The sequence below is a fragment of the Myotis myotis genome, unplaced genomic scaffold, assembly GCF_014108235.1.
Source record: "Myotis myotis isolate mMyoMyo1 unplaced genomic scaffold, mMyoMyo1.p scaffold_m19_p_6, whole genome shotgun sequence".
In the NCBI taxonomy this organism is placed as follows: Eukaryota; Metazoa; Chordata; class Mammalia; order Chiroptera; family Vespertilionidae; genus Myotis; species Myotis myotis.
Genome location: NW_023416368.1, coordinates 19,875,075 through 19,897,283, shown reverse-complemented (window position 1 = coordinate 19,897,283; position 22,209 = coordinate 19,875,075). Strand labels below are relative to the sequence as shown.

Sequence of the window (22,209 nt, the reverse complement as noted above, 5' to 3'; positions counted from 1 at the left end):
GAAAATATGTCCCATCCATTACTTGTTCTAAAACCCCCAGTCTGTAGTATAACCTGGCCTTCCATTGCGAGTGACATTTCACTTCCAGTGCAATGATGTCAGTGGGAAAGCAACCCCCATTTGCCCAGAAATCCTTCCCAACACACCAGCCTCAGCCGCTGGGCTTGTTTTCACTTGTTCCAATCAAGCAGGCACTGGTTCAGATCGCTCCAAATGTGGTTTTCTCTCCACCTGTGCAGGTTGTCTTTTATTAAGGTGGGCTCCGAGTTTGATTGTGTGCCCACGCTCTCTGATATCCTTTTAAAAAAAATCTATCTTCAGCTTTCAAAAGTAATATGTACGTTGTTGTAAAACATTCAAGCATTACTGAAATATTTAATGTAGAAAATAAAAGCCCCCCCCCCCCCCAGTCTCATTCTCAAGAGATAATAACAACTCTAAACAGTTTTGGGTCCATTTCTCTAGACTCCCCCTGCCCCCATATGAGAACAATAAAACATTTAAAAAATAAAACTGGGATCCTACTATACATTCTATTTTGCTGCTACTTGCTCGCCCTCTTCCCCCCCCCCCCCACCTCCCCCACCCGTTAGTCTCTCATCTTGGATTTTTTTTTTTAAAGATATATTTTATTGATTTTTTACAAGGAGGAAAGGAGAAGGATAGAGAGCTAGAAACATCGATGAGAGAGAAACACCGATCAGCTGCCTCCTACACACCCCCCACTGGGGATGCGCCCGCAACCAAGGTACATGCCCCCGACCAGAATCAAACCCGGGACCCTTCAGTCTGCAGGCCGACGCTCCATCCACCGAGCCAAACCGGTCAGGGCTCATCTTGGATATTTTGACTCTTCTTCGTGGAATGAGGCTATCTGCCTCTGGCACTTATTGGCTGTGAGACTTTAGATCAGTGGTTCTCAACCTCCCAAAGGGGTCTCGACCCACAGGTTGAGAACCGCTGCTTTAGATGGATCACTGCTCCTCTCAGGGTTTCTGTTTCCTCGTCGGTAAAAAAGGAACAGTCCCCTCCCACCTGCCATCTCCTGTGATTAAGGCCCAAGTGAAAGTGTAGGTGCCCTGGGCCCACTCTGGTGGACTGTTCTCTGTCCCATTATCCTGTTTTACTGGGTTTATAGCACTGACCGTGGCCTGAAATTCTGTACTTTCCCAAGTCGTTCATTGGTTTATACTCCCTTACTCGTCTGTCCCCAGAACTTAGAACAATTGCTGGCATATAGTAATATTTTTGGGGTCATGAACAAATTATCCACTCTCAGCTGGGCTTCCAATTGATGAAAGACCTTTTGGGGGAGAACAGAGCAGAGCAGGACAGGGCTGAGCTTGGGTAATGGTGGACAGCTGGTCCACCCAGTGCCCTTGAGCTCCACCACGCCCAGCTTGCTTGTTCTGCCAGCCCTTTCCCTATGCCTGCATCATTCTCTCTTGGCACTCTTTGCCACCTGGTGAATTAGTCATTCTTTATGGCCCAGTTGAAGTGTCCTGACTCCTATAAAATACTCTCCAACTCTGTACTGTCTCCCACCTCCAGGCAGAGTTAGTCAGACTCTTTTTCATGCTCCCACAATGCTTTGCGCCTACCCCTCTTGAATAATAGTGATCCCAGCTTTCCTTCTTTGCACAATTGCTATGCGCCACATGCAGTGCTAACACTCTCCGTGCCTTCTTCCATTTCATCCCTAGGGCAATCTGTCAGGGAGGGATCATCACCATTGCCATTTTACAGATGAGGAAAACTGAGGCTGAGGAATCTTAAAAACAGTCTTGCCCCAAGGCTTTCAGCTAGCAATTTGTATAAGCAGGATGCTAGAACATATCTGGCTGATTCCCAAGCTGGAGTTGTTAACTGCTGGGCCCTTTGTGGGCCAGCTTAATTGAAGAATTATGCAACGACAGCTGGGAAGACCCATCATCTTTATATGGTCCAATCTTATTTTAGGGATGGGAAGACTGAGATTCAGTTACAAAGTCAGAGTGGGGTTTGTGGTGGGGAGTGGGGGGGGGGGGAGGAAATCTCCCTCTAATCTCCAGGCTGCCCAGTTTGAGGCAGTATGGGGGGGTTACATCTTTTACTGAACCTTGCCACTCTGCTTTTCAGGAAGTGTCGCTTTTTATATTTTAAGGCACATTCCACAAATGCTTTTAAGTCCCCTTTGTCCAGGCATGATGCAGTCTTTCCTTGGCTCCTGTGAAGGGTTTTTCTTTTCTACTAGATCAGCGGTTCTCAACCTGTGGGTCGAGACCCCTTTGGGGGTCGAACGACCCTTTCACAGGGGTTGCCTAAGACCATCGGAAAACACATATATAATTACATATTGTTTTTGTGATTAATCACTATGCTTTAATTATGTTCAATTTGTAACAATGAAAATACATCCTGCATATCAGATATTTACATTACAATTCATAACAGTAGCAAAATTACAGTTATGAAGTAGCAAGGAAAATAATTTTATGGTTGGGGGTCACCACAACATGAGGAACTGTATTAAAGGGTCGCGGCATTAGGAAGGTTGAGAACCACTGTACTAGATGGTTTAGGTCCCACCAAGAAAACTATCTCCCCTGAGACCCACCCTCTCTGTAGACCAGGCAATGGTGGCAGGCAGCCTTGTCTGAGGTGGCTCAGGTGGTTTGAGAGGCCCAGAACTGGGACAGCTCGGCCAGACAGCAAGGATAAGGCTGAACAACTCACTGCAGCAGCCACTGAGCCAGCACTGAGCTGCCATGTCTAGCTCACTCGCACTGTGACTCATTCCTTGGAGCAAAAAGGGGTCACGGTGAGATACAGCAGTGCTTTGGGGTTGGCTGGTGGGAAGCCTTCTGATCCTGGGCTTCTGCAGCGCCAAAGAGAGGAGGACAGGAGCAGGCATGTGGGGACAAAGCCATTCCATTGAACAAGCACTGAATATCTAATATACACGGACCACAGGGATGGTACTATCCATGAGGAGAAGTGGGACAAGCGGAAAATTCTGGGTAGCACCCCTTGTCCTCTTGTTGGCCTTTCACATGCACCAAGAAATTCATTAGGTTCCCAGCCACGGAAGGGTGTATGATCCCACAGGAAGGTTAGAAGGGGACCTAAACGTATATGAGGCCACTTAGAACAAACCAAGTACCAAGGGTGAAGCGTGCGTTTTCAAAGGGATTTAGGAAGGAGAGTCCACGCCCAGTTTGGGGTAGGGATGGTGGCCATCCAGGGGATTCCTCATGGAGAAAGTGATGCTAGGGGTGGATCCTGAGGCCGGGATCACAGAGAAGTGGAGAGGGAATTACCATTTGTAAAAGGCTTGCACTCAGCTGGCGGGCGGGGGAGAGGCTCCAAAGGTGACTTTATTTATCTATCAGTGAGGTTGTTATTTCCATTTTTTAAGAGGAGGAACTTGAGGATCAGAAAGGTTGAGCAAACTGCCAAGCCAATAGAGGGTGGAAGTGACAGAGGCAAGATTCAAAATTCAATGAGCTTGAATCTAGAGGGCAGAAATGAAGAGAGGGGCTTGTCTAGATGTATGGAGGGACAGATCACAGTGTGAGAAAAGCACAGAGTAGAGAATACTGCGCCTGTTACAAAGACCAGTGAGAATTTGGGCTGGAATTTGGTCAAGGAGCTGGAAATGGAGGGGGGTGGGGAGGCGGGCTGGATTGTGGCAAGCTGAGGGTTGTGTCATGCTGAAACCTGGTGTTCTCGGCGGAAGGCAGCACCAATGCAAAAATGAATGAGATGGCCGCTCATGTACAATGGCAAGGTATTGACAAGTGAGAAGAGGGAAGTTGCAGAACATGGCGTTTAGTATAATCCCGTTTTTGCAAAACAGAAACAGTTTACTATTTGTAGCAAAGCAGGTGAAGGCTCCCTGAAGCCAGACTGCTTGGGTCTCAGTCTGTCACGCTGTTCCCAAGCGTGCAGCCCTAAGAAAATTATTCCAGTTCTCCGTTTCCTCATCCACAACCTCATCCATACAATGGATGAGCAATAGTATCGGGTTTATAGGATTGCTCTGAGAATTACATGGTTTAATACACATGCAACTTTTAGAAAGATGTCAGGCACAGAGTAAGTACTCATGTTTTTGTCATTATTATGTTATTAAAATCATTTGCATAAGATGAATACCCAACTGTATAAGTGATTTACCCCAGGGAGTAAGATTTCTCAGTATTTCAGTTCTAAACATATTTCCCTATGCGGTTTAAATATCTTACAGCAAACATGTATAATGTTTATTATGTAAACAGACAAACCAGCAAGTTTATTTCAAGAGCTGATATTAGGAGACATATATGTGCTTTTTCTTCTACTAGCAACAGCCTGCGGGGACACATTCAGAGCTGTCGCTGGTGTCACTTGGAGAACTGTTGGAGACAGGTGTCTGTGGCAGCCCTGTTTGGGCTTCACACAGGCCATGTGACACTCACAGTTGGAAAGGAGAGCTAGCCCAGTCCTCACTGCCTCTCCGCATTTTGCTCTGGGCTGACTGTGGCTTCCTGGCCTCGGGGTGTTCTGAGAAGCCCTGCCGGCCTTGGGCGTGGCAGATCCGGAGTTTGTGGTGAGACACTCCCCCGCCCCCCATGCTAGAGATTGGGCGGCCTCTCCAACCTCCCATAGTGAAGATGAAGGGACACTGGGTACACACAGTCCTGTGTGTTTGGGGCTTAGAGCACGAGGCTTGAAAAGGTCTTTGGTCTAAGTACTAGGGACCAGCAGTTAAAAATAAAAAAAAATTAAAACAGGCCTGAGATTATGCTGTCCTGCTTCCTGACCTCCCCACTCAGTCAGAAATTCTCTCCCATAATCCTCGACAGCTTTTCCAATCGAGTGACTTTGGTCCCAAGGCAGGTGGGACAGAGATGAAAGGGTGGGCTGCAGTAACCTGTCTCTACCCTTAGACAGAGGTCTAACCACGGACCTGTGATGGGGCGGACGTTAGTGCCATCTTCCTCCTGTGTGCAGGATGGAGATTGGACACTCACATCTGTCTACAGATGTACGTTAACTATTATTATCTAGAACCACCTGCAAACGACTGGGCCTGGATGATCTGGAGAGGCCAATTCTGCCTCCATCTCCCTCTTCCAGTCAGTCCTGCCCTCCTCTCGCTGGTTCATTCTTGGAGTAACAATGGCAGTGCAGTGATTAAAAGAACGTTTTCTGCTTTTGAATCCTGGCTCTGTCTCTTACTAGTTGTCTTGCCTTGGGCAAATGACATAACCTCTTTATGCTTCATTTTTGTCACCTGTAAAATGGGAATACAATAGTATTTATGTCAAAGGACTTTTGTGGGACGATGAGATAAGGCCTATGGTTGTTAGAACAGTAAACACTCAGTAAATAGCAATGGTTATCATTAGCGAGTTGCTGCAGTCAAGGCTGAGATGGAGCATTAGGAGGGCGGGAGGGGACAGTTCAGGAAGAAAGGAGTGTCCGCCTGCAGCATCTGTTAACATCGAAGGTACGCGTGCTCCGTGCCCCAGGAAGTCCATCTCTTGTTCTTGTTATCTGCCTGGCAAAACGTCACACGTGTTCACAAAGATGTAGGTGCCCTGTGATCATTGCAACACTGATTGCAGTGGAAAAGTTAGAAAAACTGTAAATGCCCATCAATAGCAGGGTGGCTGGGAAACAATGGGAGGTCCATAACGGAGGCCCTGCGCTCATTAAATGAATGAGGTGGAGCCGGTGCCTCCATGGGGAGGCTTCCCAGGACATGCTGACCCCTGAATAAGACAGACTACAGAATTATATAGGTAATCTGATCCCATGACATGGTCGTGTGTGCGTATTTCAATAGATAGTATATGTAGCTCAGTAAACTTCAATAGATTTCAACCTGTGTGGATAACTACTGAAATACATATACCATCATTCCATGTGTGCATAAAAATAAAATTAAAATGATCAAGTAAGACACTCCTTAAAGCAATAAAAGCTGGGATATCCTGAAGATCATTATCAAAGGGGATTTGCGGCTTACACCTGGTTTCAGTACAACAACAACAAAAGAATGTGTGCATATACCGTACAATTAAAAATGATCAAGAGCAGAAAGAGAAATGCCCATCTGGCTAAGAGTTGGAAGAAAATGACTGTCAAACCAAAGCCCTGATGGGAGAGGGGAGCCCAGCTCTCTCTCATAGGCTTTTCCCAGCCCTGCGGCCCCGCAGAGGGCGAGGGCTGCGGGCCTGACGTCTGCACCAGCTCACAGGGCTGCAGCTTTGGGAGGAATCTGTGAAGAGGGAGAGGTATACTGCACGCAGGGCTAGGGATCTGTATGTATTCCTCCCTTAAGGGGAAAGAGGCAGTGTGGTCGGCTGGGGCGAGGAGATCTATATTTGAATCCTGGCTGTCCCCTGAGATCAACAGTGTGGTTTTAAGCAAGACACTTTTTTTCTCTAAGCCTCAGTTTTCACAGCTCTAAAATGGGAGTAGTACCCACTGTTTTGTATCTATTTTTAAAGGTGATTGGGAAGCTCACCTGGGGCCATGGATGTGAAACTCTCTATAGACTGTAAAATGCTCTTGTACGAGCAACTGCACAGCTGCCTGCCAGTCAGGATTGCCGCATTCCTCTGGAGTTGGGGTGCCTTGCAGAACTGAGCACGCAGCCATAAACACGCAGCCATAAATACACAGCCATAAACACGTAGCTCTCAGAGGCCGGAGATGCCAGCAGCTACTCTATTCAATGTGTAGGATACTAACGTGCTTTTGGAGGAAGGATGATAGGTCAGAGAGGTAGAGGAGAAGGAAGGACATGGGTCTGAGGTCAGACAGACAGATGGTAGATGGGCAGCAGGCTCTGCACACCTGGGCGTGCTAAGTAAGCCTGTAGTTCTGCAAGGTTGATAGTACAGCCTGCACAGGAAGACCTTGGTCACCTTGATCTACCTCTGTCATCGGTCCTCAGAATCTCGTGACTGGGTCCCAGCATTCGAAGCCCATTGTCGAGCGCCCTTCTCCTACCCAGGGGCACACAGTGGGAGTTCCAGGCTGTGGGAATGGGAGCACTTGGGGTACTAGGACTTCAGGGGTGGGAACAGCTGCCTGAGGAGCCCTTGTCGCCATGCATGTTCGTGTTTCTGAGGGAGGACTGTGTGTTGAAGGGAGGAACGCACAGTCGCAGAGTCCAGGCCACATGGGCTTTATAGACGACAGACGTGAACGAGCTGGGGAAACGTGCACTATTGCGAAGGGCTCTGGGATCTCTGCCATTCCCTCTATAACCTTGAGGAAATCATTTTTCCTCTCCTCATCTGCAAAATAAGAGGGTTGATCCATGTCAGGGGCCCCCAGTCAGGTGACTTGGAGCCTTGCTATGCAAACCTTTGGTCCCCAGGAGCATCAGCACCATGGGGGTGGGTATGGGTGGGGGCTGTTAGATGTGCAGACTCTCAGGCCCACCCAGACCTCCTGAGTCCGACTCAGCATCTTCATGGCATCCCCAGGTGATTCACACACACACTGACGTTTGAAAAGCACTGCCTTAGAGACTCTTGTTAACATTACAGGTTTCTGGGTCCCGACCCTGAGAACTTCTGTTTTGGTCGTCTAGTATGACGGTGGGAACCTGTGTTCTACAGTCCCTCAGTGCTAGCTTGAGAGCTGCACCTCCATGATTCTGAAACTTAAGACACTGAAGGCAAGTGTGATTCTCTGGGGTGTGATTCTCTGGGGTGAGTGGGTGGGAGATTGAGGACGGACCTTTGGGGGAGGGGGGGCAGAGCCTGGTTTTCCAGGTGCCTGTGGGCTGCCCAGTATATGAGGCAGGAGAGAACGCTGTCCATTTCACAGCTGGGATTAATGCCGGTCGGTGGCTCCCTGTTAAGATGGTAAACTCATTTAGCAACGGACACTGAAAAACAGCCGAATTCAAAGGCAGAGAGTGGTAATCTAATTGCACTGAATTAGCCTCGGGAAACTTGGACAATATCAACTTCAGAAAACCACAAAGGGATCCTTTCTAAGGAGTTTCAAAAGCGTTGGGGCCTCAGCTCCCCTCATAAGGGCTTGCCTTACAAAGCATAGGCATAAGCTCCTCTCCCCGGCATCTCTGGGCATTGTTCCCTTCCAATGCGCTTTCTGAATGAATTTGCTGGCCAGCCGTATGTTGTTTTCAGTTGTGTATCAGGCTTACCAGGGAGTTGGTTCAAGAGAGACAGCAGGAGTTCAGGGCTGAGCGGCCTTCAGCGTACAGACCATCAGTCCTGTGAGCACCAGCCATGCCTGGCGACTTGTCTGTGGGCCAGTGCATTTGTTGGTGGTCCTGGCTCTGATAGTCTCTTATTCTGAGCTCATTCTCACTGTGTAAAACCAGGCTCTTACATAAGGAAGGTGATTTCCTGTTAATAACCCTCTGTCCTATTGTGTGTGCGTGATCATTGCCCCCTTTCTTCATTATACAATTCGTTATAAAGAAGAAAAAGGGCCCAGCTGGTGTGCCTCAGTGGTTGAGCCTCAGAGGTCATAGTTGGATTCCTGGTTAGGGCATATGCGGGCTCGATCCCCAGTAAGGGGGGTGCAGGAGGCAGCCGATTGGTGATTCTCTCTCATCACTGATGTTTCTATCTCTCTTTCCTCTCCTTTCCTCTCTGAAATCAATAAAAATATATTTTAAAAAAAGAAGAAAAAGATATGGGTAAGTATGTGTTTATGGCATGACTCAGAGAGCTTACAAAGATCAGATGGTAATTTGGGAATTAGGAAAGGAGGGAATGTAAGTATATAGAAGATTTGCCTCTGACCTGCATTTCATTTACTTTTCTGGAGCTAGTTACAAATCTCAACCCACAAAAGCAGTTTACGTTTCGTCTGTGTCCCTCCTGGAAGGAGGACATCCGGTCTCTGCTTGCATACCTCCACTGCCAGGACCCTCACTACCACCAAGGCAGCCCCGTTCACCATGTGACAGATCTGCCAGAAAGTTTGAAATTGCATTGGCTCAGAATGTGCATATGTGCATTAAAAAATTAATCTATCAATTTACCCCAGTTCTTCTCTTGGAGCAATATAGAATAAATCAAATCTAATGTTTTCTAAATGGGGTCCCTGAGTACCTAGGGGGTTCATGAAATACTAATGAGGACTCAAAATCCATTTCAAACATTTCAGAATCTAACAGATTGCATATTTACTTCTGACAAGGCTCTATGGACTAATTAAAAACATCGCGTGTCTTAAATTTTGTGTTTTCTTAGGTCAACTCAGTGTGGCGACATTGCTTATTGTATGATGGTCGTACTTCTGGCAGGTATGTGTGCCTTTGATTAATAAAGACAAGGACAATAAGTTAATTATGAATGGGGCTTGGTAAACAAACGTTTAAAACGTAGTCTTGATGTGGGAGAAAAAACCAAGCAGAATCACTGATAAAAGTACAGAACACTTTGGTCTTTTTCATAGACCACGCTTGACATCTCTGAGGATAGTGATCAGGCATCATGATTTCTCATCATAAGAAGCATTTTCTGGGGAAACTGACATATTTATGGGACCTGTCAATAATGGTTTCCAGGTTGAGATAACTATCCAGAGAGTGAAGTTGTTAGTGAGGTCCTCAATTCTTTCAGGACTTTGAGCCTGAATAGAATTCAGTGTTTCTCTTTCTTATAATAATTGAAATATGCTGATAGCTGTACCTCAAACCATTCTCATATATGTCTATTATGACACAGCTAAAAATTATTTTAGACAGAGTGATTTGTCAATTCCCTTCCTTTTGTGGCTAGGGAAACTGAGGCTGGAAAGGTCATGGGACACACTCAAGGTCATGCCACTAGCTAAATTCTGGATTCCAGGTTTCCTCCCTTTGGGCCAAGGCTGCTTTGCCCAAAGCAGCAGAAAGCCTGCAGGATAGCGTCAAGATGGCCAGGCGGGAGACAGTGCCATCCATCTTAAAAATCATCCTGGCTTCTGTCAGCTGATGAAGGGAATAAAGTTAATGATGCCACATGAATGCGCTGTCGCAGGACGCGCACAGGCTGCGGGAGGGGAGCTCTGCGGGCCCTCTGGAGAAGGAGGGAGGATTTTGATGTAGCCTTACAGGGAGCAGTGTCTCCCCTTCCTGCAGGGACAGGGGCTGTGGCATCTGCTACCTCTGTCTCCCCTGCAGAGTGCTTAGTTTCAGGCTGGACACATGAGCACATGATAAATAAGTGCCTGGTCAAGAATGAAGGCAGTGTGAGCAGTGAGGCAGATTCATCCTGAGCCTGTGGGGGCACAGCCTCTGTCTCTCATAAAGACCTGAGACGAGGCTGCAGGGAACTGAGAGGTGTCAGAGTCAGTCATTTGGTAAGAAAACGGAGTCCCCATAAGGGGAAGAGACTTGACAAAGCCATGCTGCAGGCTGGGAACAGAACTGGCTCTGGGGATGGGGGTGGGGAAGTCTCAAATCACAGCCTATCTGCTCTTCCCACTGCATCCCATGGGTGCAACCTCCTTCACAAGGTGGTCTCCACAATGAATTCCCTGGATGCCCCCTGAAAGGTCATTATCAGTTTTGCAAACATGCAGAAGGTATGTGCCGATCCATAATTCCACTCACCAGTCTAGGGTCCTAGGCCAAGCAGACCCACAGGGACTTAAGACATGATGTTTTCTCTTTCTCATGGTTCCTAAACCCCCAAAAGGGGGTAGAGTGACATTTTGATTGGCCCTACTGCAAACATGCCCTAGGGGCTTCTCTCCTTAGGAAAAAGTCCTTGACCCATTTTAGGAGCTCCTAGGCACTTTTCGCAGTGTCCCAACTGCCACGGGTGAGATTTCAGGAGACTCCGGCTATGCTACCCGGAGGGAAAGATCCAGGTGGTCATCTGCCCCTCTTGGCAAGCTCAGAGACCAGGAAGCCAGAGGGGCCATTTTGATGGGAAGCTCATTTATCTTTCAACTGGGTGGTTTTCCAGCACCGAGATCTGAGCAAAAATCTATTTGCCATGTTTTTTTTTGACCCTGGTGTGCTAGAAACATCTTCCCTTCAAGGTTTTGGTGACCTTTCTTAGCAAATGAGCACCATATTCAGTCCAAAACCCTGTGCAAGGAAGCATTTGCTGGGACGGCAGGTGGAACTGGCACATAGAGAAAAGCTGTCGTCATTTGGGGAAGCCACCCATGGCTTAGACTTGGTTTATCTCCTCTGCCTTTATTCCCGTCTCAAGCACAAGCCAGGGCTCTCTTTGCTTCACTGCGATGCTTTAAGCGTTTCATGAGGGGCATTTTCTTCCTTCCTTATTCTAATTAGTACATCAGAGCAACAGATTAAACAGTTGTCACTGTATACCAGTGGTTTTCAACTGCAGCCAAGTTGGTCCCCACCCCTGGATTTTTGGCAGTGTCTGGAGAGCTTTTTGATGGTCAAGACTGAGGAGGAGGTGCTATGGTGCTAAGGATGCTGCTAAACATCTTACAATGCATCAGGCAGCCCTCATAACAAAGAATTCTCCAGTTCACATGCCAGCAGTGTTGAGATTGCGAGATATGGTTATTTACCACGGGTCTATTTGAGTTATTGAGTAGGTGAGAAAATTGTGGGGTCGCCCTGGTACCTTCTCACCCATAAGCCACTGTAAGGGCTCTCAGAGTCAAAGTCAGTTCTCTTGGACTCAAAAGGAATGCATTTCTACTATAAAACAACTCATCTTTCTGGATATAAAGCCCCATCCTCATTGATAAAAATAAAGAGACAATATTGGTTATTGCATCCTAGAATGGCACTTCTGGAATTCTACACCCACAGGCTTTTCAAATATCAGAGCAGGAACTTCAGCCAAATCACTTGATTTTAGTAATGGGGACACAGTTGATGAGCAGCGCTGTGCTGTTTGCTTGTCTCCCAGGACCCTAGTCTCTCTCCCCCTCAGCTCTTTCTAAGGCCTCGATTGTTCTCTGTGTTGGCACCGGAGGAGATTTCTGCCTCACGCACTCTGTTGTTTTGTTTGTTTTGCTGTCATTATTGCCATTTCGCTGGCTATGTGCTGATGCAGCAGCATTTCTGTTATCCAGGCTCTTTTCTTCTCTAGCCCCCAGATTTCCCAACAAGGTGAGCATCTGGCATCATTCAATATAAGGAGTACCTGGGTGCCTGAGATTATTGGATTGTCTTATTTCAACACAGTGTCTGTCCCTTGGGGGAGAAGGGATTATTCACATGGAACCTTCTAGGGAGCTGCCAGTCTCCATTTACCTCCACATGCATTCTATCAAACCCCCAGATTTAATGCTTCCTTATTTTCACCTAAAATTTAGAAAATGAGAGAGTTAGAAATGAAAATGCCAATTAGACAAAGATAACACTTTCCCTCCTTGTAACTCCCCTTCTCCCCCGACCTCTCTGAAAAATTGCTGGGGGAATTTTCCTAGTTCAGTTCTCATTTTTATTATTTTATGTCTCAGGACATTTCTGAAGCAACATTGACTCCTCAAATAATGAAGCCATTTCTATATTTTGAAAGTGCAATGGTACAAATCCCTTCCCAGCCCTTCAGTCATGACTCTTCTTTCCTTCTAAACACATGGAGTCATATCCCATACCCATCATAGCTCATGTATATCTTGACACACGCAGGGGAAGGAGATGTAGAGTGATGCTTCCTGATAGGCCACCACCACTTTCCTTAAAGTATTAACATGGTACATTCACAGCCTTATCAAAACGATTGCAATTCAAACCTTTTAAACTGTGTTTCCCTTTTGTGAAAGACAATGTCTGGGAGAATAAAATAACTATACTTACTGTTCACCAATAAAAAAGAGTTGGGGGTGGGTGATGTGCTTGGTTTTATTAATTTGTTCTTTAATCTCTCTGGTACAGTTCTATCTTCTTAAGCCAAACAGAGAATCAATTTGCATACAAATGTGACCAAGTACAGTTCTACTATGTATATAGGGGAGAAAGGATTTGATATTGTTAAATTAAGAGGATACTTTCTGCCCTTTCCCCCATATAGTAGCTACATTTCACAGGGCCCTCGATTGCTGCACTTTTAAAATTCTATCTGACTCCCTGACTATTTGCATTCTGAGCTGTGGGCAGGACTATGGCCTATTAAAGAATGATTTGAACCGGGGATTAGAAGCTTTAGCATTGGGTAGATCAGAGAAGGAGAAGGGTCTTCTTTTTATCTCAAGAGAAAGACATGAAGAAAAGCTTACATATAGACCCTTAAAATCTAGGGGGAGGTGTCATTCATTTAATAAACCAACCGACAGATTAGTCAAACCAACAATTCATATGCAGAGCTCTCTAAAATGTAATAAAACAAAAAACCCAAAAATTACTTGCCGATTTATGATAAGAGAGAATAATATTTGATGGTTACTTATTTTAAAAAGGAGTAGATTTTTCAAATTACTGTTAACCCAATGCCATGGTAAAACATGAGAGGCAGGCATCTAAAATGAGAAAGATTAATGATCCCTGCAGGTCATGGAAGAAAAATAATTTTTTTCAATTCATGTAAATGGAATTTATCATTATCATCTCTGAAGATGGCATGATTCACCCACTCTCAAAAGGACTATCTATTTCAATGCTTCCTGAAAAGGCGATTTTTCACTTTTTGCTTGTATTAACATAAGAATGCTAAGCCTGTAGGCAAAAAATTTTAACCTGGGAGAAAATGGGTAGGGGAACTCAGCTATTTAGTCAGGAGTAGACATAAATTAAAAAACAAAACACATACAGGAATTGCCAATCAGGTCAGGATCTTCAGCTAATAAAGTAGAGTTTGGAAAGGTGAGTCGGGGAGAGGAGAGAGTCAAAGTTTCAAAAGGGAAATGTTTCCCAGGATCTGATTCTAAATCAATCCGCTGTACACCCAAGTTTAGGGCTTTACAACCCGAGGTCGTAACACTATTTTTTTCCAAGCACGAAGCCTCAGTAGCATGCACCCACACCCCGCAGAAAACAGAAACAAAAAAAGGGAGAGAAAATGAAATGTTCTGTGTCCAGTGAGTTCGAGTGCAACCTCCCCCGTCACCACTAGTTGTCACTTGGTTCCCCCAGACAGGAGAGCTGAGATTTTCGGCACTGCGGTTAGAGAGAATGCAGTCCTAATTAAACTGAGTAACTCCTAAAGCTTCCCCTTAAAGTCCCCAGCTGAGTGAGAGCCAAATGCAGGGGTCCTGGGGGCCAGTGATGGGGTGGGGGTGTAGCAGGCGGAAGGACAAACAAATCACAAGAAACAGGTAAACAGCTGCCAGAGCAACGGCTGTCTCAGACCTCCACGCACACGCCAGACACCCTGAGGGCGGGGTGGGGGGAGGGGGGAGCGGCGGATGGAAGGACCCGATTGCAGCGGGGTACGGCATCTCCCCCCACCCCAAAGAAGGGATCACGAACAGAGTCAGCCTCCGTGCTCCTTCCCCCCATTTTCATCAGAGCGATGTGGTCAGTAGAAAATTGCATACCTGAAGAATACAATGGTCTCCCAAAGGTAGAGTCGAAGAGTATTGAAGCTGTACATTTTCAGGTCCTTGTGCTTTGTAGTCCACGAGTTATGGGGCCAAAAATATGTTTCAAATTGGTACTTACAAAGCCAGCGAGCGCTATTGAAAAAATAATCCAGATGCCGAGGGGAGGTGGGAAACGGAGCGGAGGGAAAGCCCCAGGGGAAATTGGAGCGAGGGGGCTATAGGTACCACGGACAGCCGCCGCCGCCGCGAAGCGTTTCAGCACCACGGAGAGCGTCCAGCCCTGATTTTGGAGAGCGCGGAGAGTATTGCTGCTTGTTAAACTCCAGCGTGTCTGTTGGCTCCCTGCGGCGCTGGGGAGGCACGTTTGGGGGTGGGTATATTTTCTTTTTTACCCGTTTTTCTGTTTAAATGGCCAGCTTCATGCAAGAAAAAAAATCTTCTGTGGAGATCAGAGCGCTGGCCGCGGACGGTTAGATGGGGCAAGCATCTTGGGTAGTGAGAGTAGGGTTTAATGCTGAGGGGGTTAGGGGCGAGGGGAAGCGATTGGCGGTGCTGCCTTCAGTTAAATCCCAGAGAATATGCCAGGCTGGCGCATCGCGACCGAGTCCCGGAATCTCGTTCCCCTGCCTGCGTGTCGGTCTGCTGTCGCCTTGCGATTCCTGTTCTTTGGCCCCCGACGAATAAGTTATGATCACTGCAGGAAAGGTGTCCCATTGCTCGGGGCTGCAGATGTGAGGGAGCTTAGGGCAAGTTTCGGGGGCTGCCAGGGTCCATGGCGACTCCGCGGGGCTCAGGAACCTTAGGCTTCAGATGCATCTTGGTTTTCTAAGCTTGCCCATCTTCCTTTTGCCAGGACTCCTTCAGATCTTCAGACTTTCTTACTGCATTAATTTAACAAACTGGCGGCGTTGGGGATTGGAAGGGGGTGGGGGGGGCAGGCGATCGCCGAGGGGAGGGGGTGGAGAGAGAGAGAGAAAAAAAGGGGGGAAAACTCCTTAGTATCTTCAAACCCTCCCACTCGAGATGCTCATTGGCCAACCGCTGCAAAAACCAGATCTTTTTCCAGTGCTTGGCCAATCGCGTGTTATACTCTGGGTTGAGTTTAACGCTTAGAGTGCTGGAAGAGATTCCATCTTCCCTCTCCTTTGCATGGGGGCGGTGGGGTAGAGGAAGTTATGGAGTTAATCTCTCCAGGTCTCTCAAAACAATGTCTTGTTTTTTAAAGAATGTAGTTGTATGTGAATAAAACAAATCCATGGGCCCCAGTTCAGACATACTTCTGGGCTCATTTTTTTCATCTTAAATGGGAAGAATTGAATCAGGTCCTTGAGTTTCTTTAGAGCTCTGAAGTTATAATATTTGGCCCCAGGAAAAAAAGAGAGAGAGAGGTTTCAAAAAGAAGCCTAGTCGATAAAAGAAGGCACCCCTGCCCCCCTCGCTCCCCCAGGGCCAATGCAGCAGGAAAACAGGGGAAATTCCTTGAGCAATTTCCAGGATCAAGAGGGAGCAGTCCTGGCCTCATGCTCGCACCCTTTTGGGAGACAAGGACGATATGCCATCTTCCAGCTAGGCAGGAGACAGTTTCATTTACATCTTATAAGCTGGGGAACCAGAGTCACAGGGAGCTGTGGTTTGCTCCAAAATAATGGCAGGGCCAAGAGGTACATACAGGTATTCAGTGCTTACCACTCCCATCCCGTTGCTTTTTCTTCCTCCTGCTTCTGTTCTCCCACCTTATTTGAGTGTCAGAAACCAGCTATACATTTCACTCTAGAGCTCAGCTGGGGAGGTGGAGTTAATCAGATTTTCTCCAAGCTACCGGGCTCTAATGGATTGCTGGCCTCTGAGGGTTTTCTGGCTGATGTGAATGGATTGGGACTGTGGGGTCTCTCCCTCCCCGCCTACCGAGCCTCCCTCCTATCCAGTAACTCTAGGGACTCCTTCTTTTGAGTTTTTGGAGGCTGGTTCTCTCTAGAATAATTCATAACAGTTCAGCTCCCTCCAAGTCCAGGCCTTCTCCCCAGGAAAAAAACACAATCAGGAAAGCTTTGTTCACCAGCCTCCTCCCCGCCCCTAGGATGATAGCACACCCCACATTCCTTCCTTTTTTTATTGGCTCCTGCACACCAGAAAGTAATGAGCTACTTAGAATTTCCATGAGGTCCTGAATAGTGACTGGAAAGAAAATGTTGCTTGGAAGGTGGGTATTCATATAAGTCTGATACAAATTTATATCATGTATCTATTGATCACTAACCTTTATTAGCATGCCTTGTATGTGCCAGGTATTATTGTGCACTTCACATAATCTCATTTACTTTTACAGTCATACCTTGAGGTAAACATTATCTTCATGAATGTGTTTGTGTACTTGTGTTTTTACATTTGTGAGTATGCTTGGGCCAGACAAGCTTGTATATTTCTGTCTACATAAATTGATTTATGATTTGTAAAATGCCTAATTCTGAAGTGAATGTTAAGTGCATATGTGTATTTGTGTTTGTAAATGGGTGTCTGTCCACAGAAGCATACAGGGTAGGTTTATAGTTGTTTGTATGGAAAAATACAATAATTAATAAATAATAATACCAGAATAAACTCTGTTTCCCATACTCACAACTGGGGGCATTGTACCCCTTGAGGTACCAAAACAAACTGTGAGCTGGCAACTCTGTCCTTGCTCCTCATCTGGTTAGGAAGCACCTGTGCAGGCAGGTGTGAATACAGTGTGTAGATGTTACTTTTTCTTTTTTTTCTCCTTCAAGGGTTACTGTGTGTGTGTGTGTGTGTGTGTGTGTGTGTGTGTGTGTGTGGTGTTGCTCTTTGTGGGTGTGAATGTCTCTGAGGCTGTGGCCTCTGCAGGAGGTGAGAGTAATTATCACCCGAGAATAATTATTATCTAGTAGGCTCCTACTTTTATTGAATCAGTACACATGAACTGAGCATGTACCAAACATCGGGGATATGACAATATGTAAGAGAAATAACACTTTGAACCCCTGGAACATGCAAACCCTCCAGAGGTTCAGTGGGAAAAGCTCTTCATGGTTATGAATCTACACTTTTTACCCCATATCTCGCATATTTCTCTTGCCTGTAAAGAGTACACCCAGATCTTCCTGTCTTGTGTAGGTCACTATTGAAAATAAACAACTGAAGGCTTGGAGGTCAGGGACTTAAGTTCTTATTGTATCTCTCCCTCAAAAAGGCTGGATGATATGGGATAAATGACCAAACTTTCTGGGCCTAAGCCAAATGAGGACAGTAATGCCTACTCTTTGCACCACATAAAGCTGCATAAAAGAAATGGTGTTCGGGTCTCATCTTATTGTGAAACTACCATGCTATGAAACAGAAACCCGAATGGAAGGGAATGGACTGGTTTCTGCTGATGGTCCATTTCTATTGGCAAGTATTCTGTGTAGCTTAATTCCAATATTGGACTGGTCCCTCATAGTCCCAGTAGCCAGTTTTGAATCCTTCTAGGTAGGAATAAATTTCGACACACACTGAGACTTATTTTATTATTAGAGGAGATTCATTCTTTCAACAGACATTTATTGAGCACTTACTATGTCAGGCACTATTCTAGGCAGTGGGACAAAGTAGGTAAAGATTCCTATTCTAATGGAGTGTATTTTCTAGTGGCGGGAGACAGAAGATAAACAAGTAAGTTATGATGTATTAAGCAATCATAAAGATGGAAAAGAAAGAAGCACAGTAAAGGGACACAAAGCACAGAGAGTGACACGAAGGGGCAGTTTTATACAGGGAGGTCAGATCAGGGAATGGCTTCCTAAAAGGAGACATTTGAACACATGACTGAAGGAAGTCAGGGAATGAGTCATGTGAACCTCAGGGGGGCGGGGAGGGTGAGGTCTCCAGGCAGTGGAAAAGCAAATGCAAAGGCTGTGAGAGGGAGGTGTGCTGAGAGTGTGCAAGTCACATCAAGGAGACCAGTGTGCCTGGGTGGAGTGAATGACGGAAGAGTCCCAAGATAGAGAAGTAGTTTGGGGCTAGAGCATGTACTACCTCCAGGGCATAGTAAGGACTTCGGGTTTTATTCCGAGTGCACCCCATTGGGGGGATGTGAGCAGAGGAGTAACAAGATCTGACTGAACATTTTAACAAGATTAGTCTGGCTGTTGTATTTAAAAATAAAAAAGTGGGGAGGGCCCTGCCACTGTGGCTCAGTGCTTGAGTGTCAATCCATGAACCTTCACTTCCCAGTCAGGGCACATGCCTGGATTGCGAGCTTGATCCATAGAGCAGGAGGCAACTGATCGATGTCTCTCCCTCATCGATGTCTCTATCTTTCTATCCCTCTTCCTTCCTCTCTCTCTAAATCAATAAAAATATGTTTTGAAAAAGTGGGGGAGGGAAGGGGCAAAATGAAAGCAGGGAGATTAGTTAGGAGCTACTGGGAAAAACCTATGCAAGAGATTTTTAGAGACTGCTCTTGCTCAACCACTGAGCCACACTGGCCAGGCTTGTTCAACATTTTTATTTACAGAAGAGGAAAATTATACCAAGCCAGATTAAGTGACTTACCCCTTAGACCAGTAGCAGAGTTGGGACAAGAATACAGGTACCCTGATGAGAGCTAAGGAGTCTTTCCACTATTTTTTGCTTCAACTCACATGAAAGGCATGCAAGGGAAGGTCAAGGCAATCTCTGAGGGAAGGGACGCTACCCAGCTTGCTACTGATCTATATCTAGCACATGGCACAGGGCCTGACACATAGAAGGCACTCAAGTAAATATTTCCTGCAAGGATGAATGGCTGAACAAGTGAAAGAAGAAAAAAGATTCATGAGGGCCCTGAAGAGAGGAAGAGAAGAGAAAGGAATAGTGTTAATCAGGTGAGAGTATGTTTTCCCCAGCCAGCTAATGAAATCAACCCAACGCCAAGCCTCTGACCATAGTGACATTCACAGAGGAGAGTGCTGGATGCTTCCACACTCCTTTGACAGGCTTCAATGGTACTTTGTAAAGGGAGATGGATATTTGGAGCAACTGAGTAGCTTGCCTAATTGTGCTGAAGTATTATGATGAATATGGGTCTGAAAATGGGACTACGGAAGAGCCTTTCCTCCAGGGAGCTGGAGGCTTACCACCAGCCTCTCCTAACACAACTTAGAGATGCACTTTCTATCTTTTAAAAAAATTATTATTGCAGCCCTGGCCAGTTTTGCTAATTGGTTAGAGCATTGCCCCACAGACCAAAGGGTCATGGGTTTGATTCCTGGTCAAGGACACATACCTCAGCTGCAGATTCCTAACCCTAGTTGGGGCATGTGCAGGAGGCAACAAATTGATGTGTCTCTCTCACATTGATGATTCTCTCTCTCTCTCTCTCTCTCTCTCTCTCTCTCTCTCCCTCCCTCCCTCCCTCCCTCCTTTCACTCTCTCTAAAATAAATCAATGGAAAAAATATCCTCTAATGAGGATAAAAAAAATTTATTATTGCAAAGTAATAGTTTGTTCTTTGTGCTTTAAAGAAGGGACCTCAGAACTATTTGGGAAATCTCAATGGTACCAGGAGGTTTTTCATTCATAAAAAGTAGATGCATAACATACTAATGGATCTTCCCTTCCATTTTACTGATTAGTTACATAGGGGCCAGGAAAGTGGCATGACAGGCTTAAGGTATCACCACAAAGCAGAATCCAGAACTCAGGACTCCTGTCTCTCAAGTCATGGGCCCAACCCTTTGCTCAGGGCCTGAAGTACAAGACGAGGATGTGGGATCAGCGAGGAAAGAAAGCTCTGTATCAAGCTGGTTGGATCTTGACTTTCTGCCCAGAGACTCTCCAATTATTTTGCAGCTCAGTCTATACTTGGGAATGACATATTTCCTCCATGTCATTATCTGTCCTCTGGGCTCTAGCAGCTCGACATCTCTGTGAGACTTTTATCTCCTTGTGCTTCATCCCCATCTTTTCCCCAAACCATCTCTGCCCCTTTCTCCTACTTTCCTCTCAGCCCTTAACTCTTATTTCATGTTTATTCAGTCAGTTTCTCCTGAATAGGTCTCTCATTTTCTTCCCTCACAAGCACTTTTGACATAAAGAAGGTGTGGCTGATCTTGAACTCATATTCGTATATACATAACCCATAGACACAGACAATAGGGTGGTGAAGGCCTGGGGGTGGTGGGCAGGGTGGGAGAGGTCATTGGGGGAAAGGGGAACATATGTAATACTTTCAAAAATGAAGATTAAAAAAAAAAAAGGTTTGGCAGAGCACTCACTTTCTCCCCACCCCCCACCCCCGAGTTTTCATTCATTCGCTTAAAAAGTCCATATATATTAAATTCTGGATGCATGTCTGATCCTGGTCTGAGATTTTACATCTCTAACAAAAGATTTGTTTGTTCAGTTTTGAACAAATATTTATTAAGTACTTTCTCAGTATTAGGAACTACAGCATACGAAGCACAGGAGAGTGGAAGGGAGGAGGTGATGAAAAGAGTTTCCTGTACTGCATAATAAAAACCATTTAAAACGGAAATATGCATATATCAAGTGCATACATTTTGATCAACTAATTTTAAAATGGGTGCCGTCCATATCACCATGTAGAACATTACCAGCGCTCTAGACATCTGCTTCATCTTCTTTCCTGTCTGCCGAAGGTACCTACTATTTAATTTCTGTTTCTTCTATTTTACTTGTGTTTGACTAAGTGAAATTATCTTTGTTCATGAGTGGGGCTGACCTATAACTTTCCTTTTTAAAAATCTCTTTCAGGTTTTGGTATAAAGATGTGGTGGCTTCATCTACAAATTGTGGATATTTTCTCTTTTCTATTCTTTAGAAATGTCTATATAACATTGGGAAGGGGGAGGGAGAGAGATAAAAACATCAATGATGAGAGAGAATCATTGATTGGCTGCCTCCTGAGGATCTAGCTCAGAAACCCAGGCATGTGCCCTGATTGGGAATCAAACTGTAACCTCCTGGTTCATAGGTCGACGCTCATCCACTGAGCCATGCTGGCATTTTTAAGAAACACAGTGGATTTGAAATTTATCCATTTTATGCCCTGACTCCTGCTATACTTTCAACAGAAAGTATAAGAATATGTGATGTATTGTGACAGATTGTAATGATATGAAGGATGATTAGATTTTGTTTATATAAGGACATCATAACACATATTGAGATAAATACCTATTATTACTTAGGTTTCAGGTTCTCCAACTAGTAGCAGTTTACACAGAAATGTCTCAATTAACCTTATCTTTAATGCCAATCTGTGATGCTTTATATTTTTAAAACAGATTCTTCCAAAGCAGAAAATAATCCTGATTATAAGTTAAGCCTCTTTCAAAGCTGCATACATTTTTTGAGACCAAGATAGTTCTATTTAAGAAACGCAGTTTGGATTGTGTGACTAAGAATGTAACCCTCATTTTTATGAGAGAGATACAAGATAATGTTTTCTTATGTATTCATCAACTCTTAGTGTTGTTTATTGATTCTTAATATATATGTATGTATATATATATTTGCAAGTAAAAAGTGCATATAGATTTACATATAATAAAAAGTTTGGTGCTTTAAAAAGGCATCATTCCATTTTGTTTTTGCCTTATCTTTGAAAGGTCAGCTATAAGTCTTATTTTTGATACTTTAAAGACAATGCACCTTTTTTAAAAAAATATTTATTGTTGAATATATTACATATTTCCTCCCTTTACCCCCATTAACCTCTTCCAGCTGCTCCTGTCCACCCCTGCCCCTCCCCCAGGCCCTCAGCACCCCATTGTCTGTGCC

At 45.3% G+C, this 22,209-nt stretch overlaps 1 protein-coding gene across 2 annotated transcripts in view; it reads right to left on the bottom strand.

Annotated features, from left to right (window-relative positions):
• GLRA1 (glycine receptor alpha 1) overlaps positions 1–14,477 on the bottom strand; it is a 64,153-nt gene extending 49,676 nt beyond the window's left edge. For both annotated transcript variants that reach the window (XM_036311798.1, XM_036311799.1), the window contains exon 1: positions 14,422–14,477. In XM_036311798.1, the coding sequence (XP_036167691.1) occupies positions 14,422–14,477 (56 nt within the window). The remainder of the gene's footprint in view (positions 1–14,421) is intronic.
• Between the last annotated feature and the right edge of the window lie 7,732 nt (positions 14,478–22,209).